This window comes from Pituophis catenifer, unplaced genomic scaffold (assembly GCF_029215685.1).
Source record: "Pituophis catenifer annectens isolate HBS135680 unplaced genomic scaffold, rPitCat1.0.hap2 SCAF_1, whole genome shotgun sequence".
Taxonomy (NCBI): Eukaryota; Metazoa; Chordata; class Lepidosauria; order Squamata; family Colubridae; genus Pituophis; species Pituophis catenifer.
This window is the reverse complement of record NW_027256881.1, coordinates 215,213,383-215,229,799: the sequence shown is the minus strand read 5'-3', so window position 1 is coordinate 215,229,799 and position 16,417 is coordinate 215,213,383. Positions and strand designations below refer to the sequence as shown.

At 39.6% G+C, this 16,417-nt stretch overlaps 1 protein-coding gene across 1 annotated transcript in view; it reads right to left on the bottom strand.

Annotated features, from left to right (window-relative positions):
• Positions 1–12,648: 12,648 nt before the first annotated feature.
• The window catches only part of VWDE (von Willebrand factor D and EGF domains), a 194,995-nt gene continuing 191,226 nt past the window's right edge, over positions 12,649–16,417 (bottom strand). The window contains exons 30-31 of the mRNA XM_070934354.1: positions 12,852–13,135; positions 12,649–12,718 (exon numbers count right to left, since the gene is read on the bottom strand). Of these exons, the coding sequence (XP_070790455.1) occupies positions 12,649–12,718; positions 12,852–13,135 (354 nt within the window). The remainder of the gene's footprint in view (positions 12,719–12,851; positions 13,136–16,417) is intronic.

Here is a 16,417-nt window from a genome sequence, read left to right as displayed (position 1 = left end):
ACCTAGCAGTTCGAAAGCACATAAAAAATGCAAGTAGAAAAATAGGGACCACCTTTGGTGGGAAGGCAACAGTTTTCCGTGTCTTTGGCGTTTAGTCATGCTGACCACATGACCCCAGAGATGTCTTCGGACAGCGCTGGCTCTTCAGCTTTGAAACAGAGATGAGCACTGCCCCCTAGAGTCAGGAATGATTAGCACATATTTGCAAGAGGAACATTTACCTTTACCTTTAGGTAGAATGGTGATGCCTGAATAAATAAATGCAACCAGCTGCAAACAGATTTCTTTATTAAACAAATTTATATGGCCACCTTACTAACGCACATATGATTCTGGGTGGCTTACAACATTAGAAAAAACCAACAGCATTAGAACCAAAACCCCACTCCACCCTGCCCAAGGTAGCAAGAACACAATCTGGTCAACCCATTTGATTGATTCCATCTCCATTCAGGTTCCCAAGACTTGCTGACAGAACCACATCTTCAGGGCTGCTTTGCCTGCAGTCTTTGTTTGAAAACAACTATTTGGAATCCAAATTTGCTATTCTTGTTCCTGTGTTTACTTACTCTTGAACCCTTGACTACTGGACTGGCTGACTACCTGACTTGGCGCTCTGATTCCTGATGAATTTGGACCACTCGATTGTTGCTTAAACTTCCAATGGACTCATTCAGGCAAGTTTTCTTTGCACAGGCTCCTGATTTACCATCTTGTCTACTGTTATCTGCTTAACTCCATAGCAACTGTGTCTGCCTGTGTTGCCTGCAATCTGAGACCGAACAGTAAGGTTTCATACTTAATCTCTTTTTCCCCCCATTGCTTGCCTCAGATCCTCTTCCTGAAAACAACCAGTTCAGGCTAATTAAACTGACCATGTTTGCTCTACATCATCTTCAGTGAGTACAAATATAAAGAATTAATACACCTCCTCAGCAATTTTCTTATCTGTCCATTTCTAACGCCATCGTGGCTAATCTTATTAATATTCCTGAAAACATACACTATTTCTACTTCTTTTTGTGTTCTTGCTAAGCTTCTGGAAAACTTAACCTTAGTAGCTTGTGAGTTTCTTATCATTTTATCTGATCCCTTCTCATTGTATAAACTTTCTCTTTTAAGTGTCCTTGTGTAGGACTCCTTGAGCAACTTTCATGTCACAAATCCATAGCAACACATCTCTGTGTCCTATTGAAAAAGTAATCTAATCAGAAGATGAGAGGCATTTCTCTGAATTTTTTAATAACCATATTTTCCCCCATTTCTTCTCTTTTTTTCCTTTTCTCCATTCACTGAATGAGGAAAGAAAGAAAGAAAGAAAGAAAGAAAGAAAGAAAGAAAGAAAGAAAGAAAGAAAGAAAGAAAGAAAGAAAGCCCAATCAGTGGTGGGTTTCAAAAATTTTTTCTACCGGTTCTGTGAGCGTGGCTTGGTGGGCGTGGCATGGCATGGCATGGCATGGTGGGCATGGCAGGGGAAGGATACTGTAAAATCTCCATTCCCACCCTACTCCAGGGGAAGGTTACTGCAAAATCCCCATTTCCTCCTGATCAGCTGGGACTCTGGAGGCAGAGAATAGATGGGGGCAGGGCCAGTCAGAATTTTTACTACCGGTTCTCCAAACTACTCAAAATTTCCACTACCAGTTCTCTAGAACTGGTCAGAACCTGCTGAAACCCACCTCTGAACCCAATGCTAGAAGAAACACTGATAAAATTGCCCATTGTCATCTCTTCTTCATGCTCAGATGCTGCCTTTGTCCTTTATTTTAGCTACCAGGTTGTTTTGCCCCTTGGCAGCTAATTGGTGGCATTATGATATTTCTTAGGGTATGGACTTAACACAGTGGTGAAATCCTCCAAGGTTTGCCATGGTTTGCTGCACGCGCATGTGCAGTCCTCACCAAATGTGTGCTGCATGCGTGCATGCGCAGTGCGCACCAAACACACATTTCACATGCATGCGCACCACATGCGCTACCATGCAGCACAGAAAAAGGAGGCTTAAGAAGGTAAGTAGAACAATGGGGGGGGAACAGCTGTGCCACATGATTTAGATTTGCTATAAAGCAGGATTTCCTGCTTTCTAGCAAATATAAAACATGCGGCACAGCTGATCATTGGAAATACCGGTTTGGACGAACCAGTAGCATTTCTTTACTATCGGTTCATCTGGACCGGTAGCTTTTATTACTACTGGTTTGCCCGAACCGGTGTGAACCGGTAGCATTTCACCCCCTGACTTAACATCAACTACATCCAATCAGGCAAAAGATTCCAGATCTCCCCCATTCCCTTCCCTCCTTTGAGCTTTCATTCAATAGTTCATGGACATTTTATCCCCATAATTGTAATTTCTTAGTTTACTTTGTAGTTTTAAAACATCTCTGCATATTGTATAGGAATGTCATTTGTTATTCAGGACTCTGGTGATTGGAGTGAATAAATTTAGGCCAAACCAGGCCTGCTTAAAAATAAGAGGATCTCTACTTTTAAAGCAGGACCGGTTTGGCCCAAACAGGTTTCTCCAATCATCGGAGTCTTATATTACTAATTATAATTATAACATTGATCCCTGTTTCCCATACATACAAACATAAATAATTCATCAGCTTCCCCCCCCCCCAATAATTAGGATCAGAATCTGACTGTTGAGGAGAGCCTTGTTCGCCAAGTACTTATGATTATTATGTCCCCCCCTCCCCTCCGGTAGGAAGTTGCATCAATAAACAAGCATTTATATGTGCAATATAGAAGTCTGTATTGGCAACTTTCTGTCAACTCCTACGTGAGAATTGGCTTCCATTGAAGCCAAAATAATAATAGAATCTCTGCATAGAGAAGCCAAAGTACATTCAGCTGTATAAACAAAAGCCTCCTCAGTGCAAATTTTCTACCATAGAGATAGATTTGCTCTAAAACTATTTCACAAGTGCCAGATCATGGGTTCCTTGACTACTCATACCAAGCAGAACTAAAAACTGATTTGGAGGATGAAAAAAAGGCAACAAATATTATTAATATGTGTTGAGCAGTGATGGTGCCGCGGTTAGAATGCAGTACTGCAGGCTACTTTTACTGACTGCCCACTGCCAGCAGTTTGGCAGTTTGATTCTCACTGGTTCAAGGTTGACTCAGCCTTCCATCCTTCCAAGGTTGATAAAAGGAGGACCCAAATTGTTGGGGGGAATATGCTGACTCTGCAAACCACTTAGAGAGAGGGCTGTAAAGCCCGATGGAGCTGAATATAAGTCCAAGTGCTATTGCTATTATGCTATATTAAATCTTCCAAGAAAAAAGCATTTTCAACAAAATGGAGAAATAAATTACACCGACAGTAACTTGAGTTGCACACTATTTTTATATCAAATATAGTTAATATATGTGCCATTTTGGCCTCCAGAATCTTTTAGTTTCAATTACTGTATTATTTATGTATGCCTGACACTCAATGTTTAATTGTTTAATTCCTTAATATTCCATTTTATCTAGTCTTTCCTTTCTCCTGCATCTCAATTGCCTTTGATTATATTCCTCTCAAAAGTTCTTTCCAGAAGCTATGACCTGAAAGTCTCCTGGCTGTTGTTGCATATGACACTCAATAAATGTTATCTCAGTTGTGGAATGCCTGAAGCTGTCATTAAAGAGTTTTTACATCTACATTGTGTATTTGTGGCCTTTTGAACTGAGCTATAACTTGGATTGAGAAACAGGCATTAGCTTGGCTCTGTTACAAAAGATATGAATAAATAAGATCCATCTGACAGATACAGGTCGAGAACTGGCATATAACTTTTGATAAGCTTTATTTCTGAATCCAGCCTAAATTTATTGTCTTTTAATTTTACTACTTCTTAGCTTTGTTTTCTGTTATCTCATCAGGGTGCCTTCTAATGACAAGCCAAACATTAAATGAGCAGGGCCAGCAATGGGTTTCACATTTTGTTACTACTGGTTCACCAATTTGCACAATTGCCTGGCTTCTGCACATGCGCCCAGCCTCAAAAACGTACCTAAATAAGACAGTATAGAGCCGGGGTGGGTGGGTGCGCCCACCTGTGATTTCCGCTACTGGTTCTCCCAAACCAATCTGAACCGGCTGAATACCACCTCTGGGCAGGGCAATCAGATAAATCTTACCAGTACAAATTTTCTTTTATGCAGAACTTTAAAGTCCCGATTGAATTGCTAGTTTCCAGGCTACACTTTTCAAGCAGATAAAAAGAGGAGTTCCTTTTCAAGGTAGGCCTGTAGCTCATTTCCCCATTGCATTATTCAACTAGTTTTTCATTACCCAAACACTCAGTTTGAATTCTTCACTCTTTCTCCTAGGGTGAACTTATTTTGTGTTTCTGAATTTTTGAAAGGTCTCAGTTATGTTGCAGTTATGAATAGTGATTTATTCTAATGTAAAGTTCAGAGAGGTGGTTTGACTTCTGATTTTCATATGAATAATGAGAATTATATCTTATATTGTTCTCACTGTTTCAAGATTTTCTTTTTGTTTTGAAGGTATAATGAAAGTATAATTGAATATTTTTGTATTTATTTAATATAAAGTGTTAAATCATACTATTTAAATAGTATGATTTAAATAGTTTTTCCTGTCTTTTTAAGGGCAAGTTGGTATCTAAAAATATTTTTTTTAAAAATGTTATAAACTACAGTATAATGTAGCCCATGCAGAGCTATAAAACTCTTAAAGTTATTAAAGTCTGCCCATCCTTATTGTATAGAATTGGGATAAATTTCTTGGAATAAAGTAACCCCAGGTTGGCTAATCCTACTTAGCTATGTAAGTAAAGTGTGCTTTATTAGATCAATATTTTTGGTTTTTGTAGCTAACTTTTGTATCTTTTAAATACACAAGCTATGTTGGTTACATGTAAGACTCCTTGAGTTAACTCTAAATTTTCTTGTGGTTGGCCATTCTTGGGAACAAAAGTCTAAAGCAGGAATGCACATCATTTTCAGGCCAAGGGATCAAATTTAGTAGGGCTTTGTGTTGGTGATCCAAAGCCAATGGCACTAATTCTTCCTGTCATGTGATCTCCTGACAATAAGGGGGAAGTAGAGCATAAATAGAGAAGTATGGACTCTCTGTTCCTTCCTTATCTATGACTCCCCAGTCATTTTCTCCATCTTTCTTCTTAGTCCATACATGAACACATACTTTGGCCATTTCATATGATAGGCTGTGGCTAGTTATATAGTAGGCTTTGCCCATCACTACAACTTATTTCTTATGACTAGACATCCTTTCTCATTTTATTTATAAAATAATAGTTTTATTTATTCATTCAGTTTACATATCACTCAATTCTCAACAACTCCCAATGATGAATAATTGCTCAGGTGATGCTTCTGCTTTCAGGAACACTTACAGTGTTCAACTTCCAAGTTCTTACATACTTTGATAACAATTTGGAGAAGTGCTTTACAATTTATGCAAGTGCAGCCACTTTTTTTCAGAGTTCTTCATGAACCTGAAAAAAAGGAAAGCCCACTTTAAGGAGACAGATTCATTTGAATAAACTAACTCTTTTAAGCAGTTGCTACTTTTCCTTTTCAAGCTCATGAAAAAGACATGGTGGTTTTAATGAGTAGTAGAGAGCGACCATAGTTAAGCTTGGTTGAAATCCAAAGTACTGCTTCCAAATCTTTTCCATAGCAAGACCATTTCAAAAAAAATATGTTTCCATGCCCAAAGTGAGACTAGAATTCATGATCTCCTGGTTTCTAGCTGGGTGTTTTAGCCACTACACCAGACTCATTTTGATGTAGTAACCACTACAATTTGATATCAATTTTTGGAGGGGTGGCTTGCCTTGCAGCCACAGTCTGTGCTCTTTGTCTAGATGGTTCTTTCATGGCTCTTAGTAGGGATTATTGAAATTCTTTGATTTGGTTGTACTTCCTTTACAGTGTGGTAACTGCTTGATTACTCACCTGATGCTACCAAACTCTGGCATAGACAGTAGGATGGAGAAGAACAAAGAATATTTGAGCTACTCAGTGCCTTTTTCTGATGTACTTCTATAGAAAAAGAAAGCAGCACTGGGGTTTCAGAGCACAAGGTGGCAGCATAAAATGTTACTGTTGCCGTAGAGATGTAAGAAAAAGCAAGAGCCAAGCAAATTTAAACATGCCTGCAGAACTTGCTGAAATTTATGGTTATCTTCTCCAGAGCATGAGTTTTTCCCCTCTTGTGACATTCAGTTATCAGCAGTGCCTCTTGGACCATAGCAGGCTGTCCAGAGAGAGCAATAGTGCTGTGACACTTGAAATGACTAAGAAATATATTGTTTCAAAGAAGCCATACAATATAAGCTCTTCCTTACCTTCCTTACTCTTCCTTCCTCACCCTTCCTTATTTGTTTATTCATTCCTTCTCACCCTTCTGGTTGTGGCAGCCCCTCCGCAAATGATAAGAGAACCAGTAATTTGCTCACTTAAAATGTAGATTAAGCTTTTGCTCAGAAAGAATTGTCCTTTGCTGTGTACAAAGCTAAAAGCTTCTGATGCGACCCCTCCCCTTTTAGCCAGATTATGCTGATAAGGGAAATGTTTTATGTCTGTAGCCCATCTTTTGGGCACCAAGAACTGATTCCATGGAAAAAGGTTTTTCCATGACTGGAGAATGCATGGTTTTGCATGCTGCTTGCATCCCACACATGGGGCTTTGCGAACTGGTACCAGTCTACGGACTGGGCATTGGGGGCCCTATTTTATATCAATACTCCAATTTGACATGCACATAATATGTAAGGAGGAATATACAGTACATACTGTATCTGAGGGCAATCTTTCTTTCTGGACTTCACACCTCAGGCAACATCCTAATATATACATCCAACATGCACCTCAGGATCAAAGCCTAGAACAGGAGCACCTAAATCTGCACATATCAAAGCTTGCTTGTCATTATATCTACCTCTACTGGTAGACTTCTAACGATGTAAGCTACCTTCAACCATTGTATGTGATCGAATGAATAAGCTACTCTACGTCCAGCAGCTGTCATTTGTGTTTATTCATGAACGGGCTCAGAAAATCTGGCCAAGAAAATTCTTCTAACAGCAGATTTCACATCTGAAGTTGTTACTTTTTATTTCCCAGTGAAACACTGCTGACTATGGTGTGTGTGTGTGTGAATAGTCCAATGGACTTTCCAGACTTTTGTGCTGCTTTTCTATACAGTTGTATTGTATTAGTTCTTGTGACTGCTCTCTGCAACTGCTTTGTGAGATTGCTATGCTTCATTAAGACCTGTAATCCTCCTCTGTTTCTAAGGCTACTATGGAAGAGGAGAAGAAATGTTTGAATATCCAGGTGAGACACTTTTATAATTGGACCTGAAAGATTAAGCTTCTACCCAACAGAGCAGCAAATAAAGAAATCTGAAGTAAATAGGCCAATCAGAATAATGTGTGACTCACATTGTTAGATATATACAGTTACTATATACATTTTTAATTTTTAAATATGGTTTTTAAAATGTATTATATTACTCCCTGTAAATACTGTTTACCCCCAACTAGATTATGTGCTCTACAGTGGTGGGTTGCCCCCAGTTCGGACCTGTTCGTAAGAACCGGTAGTAAAACCAGTGGGAAGCTCCGCCCACTGCCCTGGATGTCGTCATAGGCGATCTGTGCATGCGCAGAAGCTTCTGAGCATGCACAGAAGCTTGGTGCGCACACTAGCAAAGCAATAGCACACACATGATCCCATTGTGAACCTGTAGTAAAGGTAAGTAGACCCACCCCTGGTGCTCTCCTGTAAAACCATAAAGTACTACATACTACTTATTTATGTAGGAGATGACCAGGCTGAGCCTGAGGGAGGGGTCAACCATCATCAGTCATGAGTCCTTGCTTGCCCACAAGAGATCTAAGTCAGGGGTGGGTTCTACTTATCTTTACACCAGTTTGCAATGGGGCCGCACACGCTTTTCTGCACAAACGCAGAAAAGATTTGATGACATTAGGGTCAGTGGGTGGAGCCTCCTGCCAGTTTTACTACCGGTTCTATAGAACCGGTATGTTCTACACCACTGATCTAAGTCCAGCCCACCTTGAATTCCTTCCTTAACTTCCACTTATTTCCATTGACCATTAATAGCTCAGATTCTTGTAGAGCGCTTAAGCTTGCAATAAATCTTTATACTCATTTGAACTGCCTGAATCTCCTGATTTCCCTGGGGCTTGACATTAATGTCTTTTAAAAATTTACATTGCCACCCTATTTGGACAATTGTTTATAATTAAGTATCAATTGTAGCAGTTTATAATTAAGCATCAATTGTACTTGATACAATTTGTTTTTGTTTTGCTGCATCATTGATATATATGAGCCATTATTACAAGGCTGGGAAAGAACTCTGAGGAACATTTTCCCCAGGATATTCATTGAGAAAGTTTTAATTTTTTTAGAGTATTCTGGAAGGAAGGAAAGAAAAGGAGTCCCTATGGGTTTGACTCCACTAGTTGTTGCTAACCACAGTGGGCACAACTAAACATATAAAAAAGCTGGATATTTATGTAACCGTAAACATATTTTCTTCACAGTAAATTCCCTTCTTAGCTTGCTATAAAAATAGAGCAAGAAGACGTTTTATTCATTGTATCAATTCGGTGAGTATAAATACAGCTTCCCATTGAAAAGCTGGAACCTACTATTTTCTGTCTTCCTGGCACTATCATCTATCTTCATTTTGTCATGTTTCTTTTCTCCCTTTCCAAATTCTGTCTTAATATAGATTCATTTTTTGCTCTTTGAAATGCGAAATGCTATGATGCACCCTAATGTAACAAGAACTTTTAAAACTAAAGCGAGAGATACTGGGTAAATTAAATGTGGTTTAGGCCCCAAATTCACAATTAGCAAGTGTTCCTTATTCATCAACACTGCCCATCTTAGCCATTATGGAGGTAAGGTAATGGAACTTCTTTTTATTGATTCTCTGGGTAATTGAAGAAAAGTGTAATTGCTATCCTAAATTTAATCTTGTAACACTCATCTGTTGCCAGCCTTCTGTTCCAATGACTTCCTGGAAACATTGGAGTGAACTTTTGAGCTCATTTTCAAACTCACCAGCTTCCAAACATGCTACCCCCAGGGTACTTTCAATCTATAGATATTATAGAAATATATGGAGAGTTTCTCTTAACTTAGTAGGTTTTGACAGATGGCTAGTGAATAAAATCTTGCAATTTTACCGTATTACATACGGCATTTATTTAAAAGAAGATTTGATAATACTTTGAGTGTTACTGTTTCATTTCTTTACTGGATGACATCCATTCATGAAAATGGCATATATTTCTGTTGGAAAAGGTATCGATAGACAGCATTTATTTCAAGAACAGTATACAAACACTTTTTTGGACCTATATTGGATAATATCAAATGAAATGCTCAGAACAAAAAGAGCACACTATTCCACAAATGTGTCACAATTACAGTACCAATGGAAATGTATTTTAAATGTAGAGAATCATCTCAGTTTTTTTGTCCACAGCAAAAAATGAACAATGCTGTAAATCAGATATTTTTCTTCCCAATGAATCTATAACTCTTAAGCCAAACAGTAATTCAATACATGTGAAATGAGCATTTCATAATACAGTTTAGCCCTGTGTGGGTTTTTTTGGGGGGGGGGCATCAATAACAGGTTCACTGATCATTGTAGACTTTGCCCACAGAATTGATGTTGGAAACCTGAGAAATAATCATGGAAGGTTTGTTTCTTTGAACAAGCAGCTGAGGATTAATTTTATAGAGCTCTGTTATTATGTGTGAACTCTTAAACTTGTGCTCCTTCACTATTGTAATTGCTTGTTTTTCAGTTTATGCTGAATCCAGAGGTCTGAGAATCAGATTTTCATTTTTAACCTGTTACTGATTCAACTTTTAGCTTCCATTTGGCTCCGTTTCTCATTCTCCTTTTGGGGATTATTTTGTGACTTGGAAATTGAATTAGCATTGGTGAATACAAGCTAATGCCTGATTATTTGCACGTTCCCTGAATAAAAACCAGGATGTGCTTCTTATTGGCCATATATTGTTTCTCTATCACTAATTGATATAGACAGCTCTTATACTAAGGCACACTATTTTAGGGATCTGAAAGAAATTAGTGGATTCTTTAAATATGGCCTAGCAAAATAACTATATCAATTTATAGCTAACAAAACAAAAAAATAAATAAAAGCACTGAAAACTGCTAGATTGGTATATGCATGCATGGCTGCCATTCTCTTTTTACAATATTGCTGCTATTCAGCAACAGAGATCATCCATTTCCAGTTCTTCATTTATCTGGTTGGTGGTGAATTAGTGTTAATTCAGTTAGGAGCATTTAAGAGGAATTGCCAGCTTCTTCTAAGACCATTTGTGAAGTGTTCTCAGGTGGCCAAATTTACTAGTGCTTAATTTCATTTTAGTTTATACGTTTTTACAGGGTTGGACCATTTTCTTCCTGTTAGACAGTGTTTATTTATCAAAGGGGGAGGTGGAAATTTAGAAGAGAGAAACTATTTCACTTCTTTGGTGCTTGAATGGTGCTTTAGCTGTGAGTTCCGCTCAAGGAGTATTGAGTGGTATAACCCAACCAATTAAGATCAGGGTCATCTCATGGTGGACAATTTTCTACAAAGTGGGGAAATTAAGTTTGATAACTTTACAATTGTACCTCATAGCTAGTTATGATGTGTTCGGACATCCGAAGTGTTTTGCTTACTCTTCACAAATCCGTACCAGTGGTGAAATGTAAAATTTGTTACTACCGGTTCTGTGGGCGTGGCTTGGTGGGCAGTAATGTGACTGGGTGGGCATGGCCAACTTTTTTTTTTTTTTTACTTTTAAATGCATTTTTTCCTATAACCTCTTCCACCGAAGAGGTTGTAAAAAAAAATGCTTTTAAAAGCCTCTGATGATCAGGCAATTCAGCTGGGATCGTCAGAGCCTTTTAAAAGCATTTGGTTGTAGAAAAAAATGCTTTTAAAAGGCTCTGACGATCCCAGCTGAGCTGCGCGATCGTCAGAGGCTTTTAAAAAGCTTTTAAAAGCATTTTTTTTGGCAAAAATGCTTTTAAAAGTAAAAAAAAAAGCCTCTGATGATCACGCGGCTCAGCTGGGCGTGGGGGAGGGGCAGGAATTTTTGTTACTGGTTCTCTGAACCACCCACTGCCATCACTACTAGATCCGGCGATCCGGTCCAAACCAGGAGCATTTCACACCTGATCCATACTCCTTCTTTGTCTATCAGACTACACATAGATGGAAAGAATAAAGTGCTTGGAATTCCAGACTGGTTCCAAATTGTATTAGCAAACTTATGACTCTTACTGAAAAAAAAAAGTTTCCTTCTCTTTCCCTCTTATTCAAAAACAAGACCCTCCATTTTAAAAGATATTCAGTAAAGATTTCTTGATAGGTAATACATTAAAGAGACCGACTTCTGCCACCAATAGCCTCCCACCGGCCAATTCGCTCCCAAAGAGAGGGACTCCTCAGGGTGCCATCGGCCAAGTTATGTCGGCTGGCGACACCCAGGGAAAGGGCCTTCTCTGTGGGAGTTCCTGCCCTGTGGAACGAACTGCCCCCGGAAATAAGCAAGATCTCCGACCTCCGTGTGTTTCGCTGTGCCCTTAAGACCCTGCTGTTCCGCCAGGCAGGGCTATCTATGTAAATGATTTTAAATTGGGTCTTTTAAATTTTGGGGTTTAAATTCAGGCCGAAATTATTTAATACTTTTAACTATTTTAAAACTGTTGTTTGTACCTTGTGTTTTTAATTGGCTGTACACTGCCCCGAGTCCTTCGAGAGAAGGGTGGTATATAAATTAAATTATAAATAAATAAATAAACTGGGTATTAAAAGAAGAGAAAAAACACACACATTTTGATTTGGATTTATTCAGAATTTCTCTTTATTCTAATTATTTTTTATATTTTGGAGTTTTCTTGAAGGGCAACCAAGATATTAAAACTGTTCTTCCCTATTATTCTGATTCTGAATATTGTCCAGTAAGCTGTGCATCCATTCCACTATGTTTTGCTCTTTCTTATCCATTTTCTTTTTATTTCCAAGTACATATTTTGTTATGATAAACACATGAAAAATATAACAGCAATTCTAATGTGTAATCCATATGCTTCAGTCACAGTCAGGACTGTGTAGCACATCAGTAAAGCTGTGTACATAAACATGGCATGGAAGTGATGATGTATGAAGGGAGAAAAATCAACTCTATTAAGGAAAAGAAGTGAAATTCTCATTTCTCTCAGTGTCTATCCTGATGGAATAAAGAGAAGAAACCACAAAGAATATAATGGGGAAATACTGTCATCTCCAATGTTGTTAGTTTTAGTATACCACCCATACCTAGAAGAACACAACACAATGTTTTTTTCAGTACCCAACAAAGTCACACTGGAGTTTGGCACCTACAGGTAGCAAATAGCTAAGGTTGAGGCAGACAGCAAAAGAGAAATATCATTTAGGGTAGCATCAGCAACTTGTTAAAGTTTCTGGAGTATGCTCTGAAATCAGCAATTTCTCCACAGAACTTAGTGCTTGGAAGGAGTAAAAAGCAGGAGAAATTCATCAGTCTTTTGCAGCGCGCTCTCAGCCAATCTTTTTTTTTTTAAAGGTTGCACAGTAACTTCAAAATGTGTATCTTCACTGTCCTGTTGTTTTCGTCATCGTATGGAGAGCTGTGAAACAGAAGTACATACTCAGTCATTAAAAAGACAAGTACATGAAACTGTTTGAAATCTACAACCCTGTTGCAATCTGCGGGTACCCCCTTGCCACCAGTTGTCGCCAGGTTAGCAGTGCCCATCTCACTGCGAATGCCTCCTTTTCCCATGCTGCCCATCGTCTCTCTGTGTCTGTGAGCTTGCGGGAGATGTAGGTGCAGGGTTGTAGATTGCAAACAGTTTCATGTACTTGTCATCAAACAAGTTTATCATGAAACATTGAATGTCTTGCTGGCGTGGCCTTACTTTTGGTTCTCTTATTCTCTGCATTCTTTTTTCAGTTTTAACTTTTGTCACTGTCCAAAACCAATTAGATTTCACCAGGCCACCCAAATGTTCACCTCCACTTCCATAGCAGTCCAAAAGAGAGATCTGAGTTTAAGGCATGAGAAATCCTTACGCAAGGGATGAGTTCTCTTCCAACACATAAAATAGCTACTGTATTTTTCAGAGTATAAGACGCACCTTCCCCCCCCAAAAAAAGAGGGTGAAAATCTGGGTGCGTTTTATACTCCAAATGTAGCCCCACCCCGCCTCTCAAACGGAGATTTCAGAGACTGAAAAAAGCATCAGAAATGAAGCTTCAGAAAAGAAGCCCCCAAACAGAGCTTCAGAGGCTTTTTTTTCTGAAGCTCTGTTTCTGAGGCTTTCAGAGGCAGGAAAAAAGGTTTTTTCTGAAACAGAGTTTCAGAAATTTCAGAGGCAGAAAAAAAAAAAAAGCAAAAAAAAAAAAAAAAGCTCACAACCAAGGAACCTGTTGCTAAAATTCACCTCTGGGAACAGCTGATTGGGGGTATTCCGGGGGCCGATCCACCTGCCAATCAGCTTTTTTCTTATTTTTCCTCCCCAAAAACTAAAGTGTGTCTTATACTTCAGTGCATCTTATACTCTGAAAAATACAATATATTGTATAAAATATTTTGGCTGCCTTCGTTGGGTGAGGGTGACTTTCCCGCTGCCTTGAAAGAGGCGGTGGTGAGGCCTCTCCTCAAGAAGCCTTCCCTGGACCTGGCAATGTTGGTAAATTATCATCTGGTCTCCAACCTTCGCTTCGTGGCGAAGGTTGTTAAGAGTGTGGTCGCACAACAGCTCCCCCAGCACCTGGATGAAACGACGTATCTAGATCTGTTCCAGTCGGGCTTCAGGCCCGGGTACAGCACGGAAATGGCATTGGTCACGTTGGTAGATGATCTCTGGAGGGCTCGGGACAGGGGATGCTCCTCTGTCCTGGTCCTGTTAGATCTCTCAGCGGCTTTTGATACCATCGACCATGGTATCATGCTGCACCGGCTGGAAGGGTTAGGGGTGGGAGGCATTGTGTTGCAGTGGTTCTCCTCCTTTCTCTCTGACCGGTCACAGTCTGTGTTGACGGGGGGCAGAGGTCAACCCCGAGGCCCCTCATATGTGGGGTGCAGCAAGAGTCGGTCCTCTTGCCCCTCCTGTTCAACATTTATGTGAAGCCGCTGGGCAAGATCATCCGTGATTTTGGGGTGAAGTACCACCAGTACGCTGACGACACCCAACTGTACATCTCCACCCCAGACCACCCCAACAATGCCCTTGAAGTGATGTCCCGGTGCCTGGAGGCCATGCGGATCTGGATGGGGAGGAATAGGCTCAGGCTCAACACATCCAACACCGAATGGCTGTGGTTTCCGACGTCCCGATATAGTCAGTTGGTGCCATCACTGACTATTGGGGGCGAATCATTGGCCCCCCACGGAGAGGACGCACAACTTGGGTGTCCTCCTGGATTCACGGCTGTCTTTAGAAGAGCACTTGACGGCCGTGACCGGGAGGATTTTTCATCAGGTTTGCCTGATTCACCAGTTGCGTCCCTTTCTGGATCGGGACTCGTTACACATGGTCACTCATGCCCTTGTCACCTCCCACCTGGACTATTGCAAAGCTCTCTACATGGGGCTCCAGAGACTCCAACTGGCGCAGAGTGCGGCCGCGCGGGTGGTAATGGGAGCCACATGGCGTTCCCATGTAACACCCCTCCTGCACTGGCTCCCGGTGGTCTTCCGGGTGCGCTTCAAGGTTTTGGTTACCACCTTTAAAGTGCTCCATGGCTCAGGACCTGGGTACTTGCAGGACCGCCTACTACCACCAATAGCCTCCCACCGGCCGGTATGCTCCCATAGAGAGGGGCTCCTCCGGGTGCCGTCGGCCAAACAATGCCGACTGGCGGCCCCCAGGGGGAGAGCCTTCTCTGTGGGGGCACCTACTATCTGGAACGAGCTCCCCCCAGAGATACGAAGGATCCCGGATCTGCGCACCTTTCGCCGTGCTTTAAAGACCTTATTATTTCACCAGGCGGGACTGGCCTAATTTTCTCCCTCTTTTATAAAAGATTTTTAATTTTTAAATATCTTTTAGTATTTTATATATTCAATTTTAAAATTTGGTTTTAAATAATTTGGGGTTTTAATTTGTCTGGGCCAAAATTATTTAATTTGATTTTAATTCTACTTTTAAATTTTGTATGTATGTGTTTTATTGTTTGGCTGTGCACCGCCCTGAGTCCTTCGGGAGTAGGGCGGTATAGAAATCAAATCAAATCAAATAAATAAATAAATAAATAAATAAATAAATAAATAAATAAATAGATAGATAGATAGATAGATAGATAGATAGATAGATAGATAGATAAATAAATAAATAAAGCAGAGGTGCCAACAATTACTGTTTTCCATACCACATGGGAACCTTATAAGAAAGTAAATGTGTTCTGCCCATTTTTATTCAATACAGATTTGTGATCCCGACAGTTTAGCTGATAAACAAGAAATTAAATGATAGAAAATAACTTTACGTTGAAGACATCTATAGGATTACAAGAAACCCTTTAGCAGAAATCCAGAAACAGGATGCAAAAGTTTGTGTTTGATTCATTTCTAAGAGAAGAGGATTTCTGATCTCTCAGTAGCTATATCCAATTAGTTTGTTGTTAAAAGTTGCAAAATCGTATTACAAAGTATTAAGATATCATATATGATAGTGATAAATACCACTAAATATAGTCGTATATGATTCATTGGATGATGGATACACATCTGAATATCATTTTCATGCATTCAAAGCACCTCAGATCCTTGCTATAATGGTCTGCTCTGATGTATTTTTAAAAAGCTAGTTCATCAATATAAATTGACTTAAGGGAAAAAATTAAATAAATAACTCTACCTTGGAAGTTAAATCCATAAATAAGTTTCTGTACATCTTAAACAGGGAAAGAGCCAATTTAGTTACACCAGTTCTTATAACTAGGCACCTCCTGTCACCTATTTTTATTCCAACATAATGTTGGAAAGAAATTAAGTATTTATGAGCATGAGACTAATCTGTCTGTCCAATAGCAGGGTAAATTTCTAAAATCTTGACAGTATGGTGTCAGAGTTGGGAAAAGCCACAAAGAAAGGTTGAATTTGAAAAAGGACAGAATTTAGACAAGAACTTTGGAGGGAACCTCCCCAGCCCTCCCCCCATGCAAACCTATGGGAGAAACAGTCATGTGACTCAGCATGGGTCTATTGTTAAAGGGGCAGAAGGAACTGAAGCCAGACTCTGCATGTTTTTTTGTTGCTGTTTTAATATATGATACTTAACATGTTATGCAGGAAAATAAAGAAATAGGTATAACACAACAAT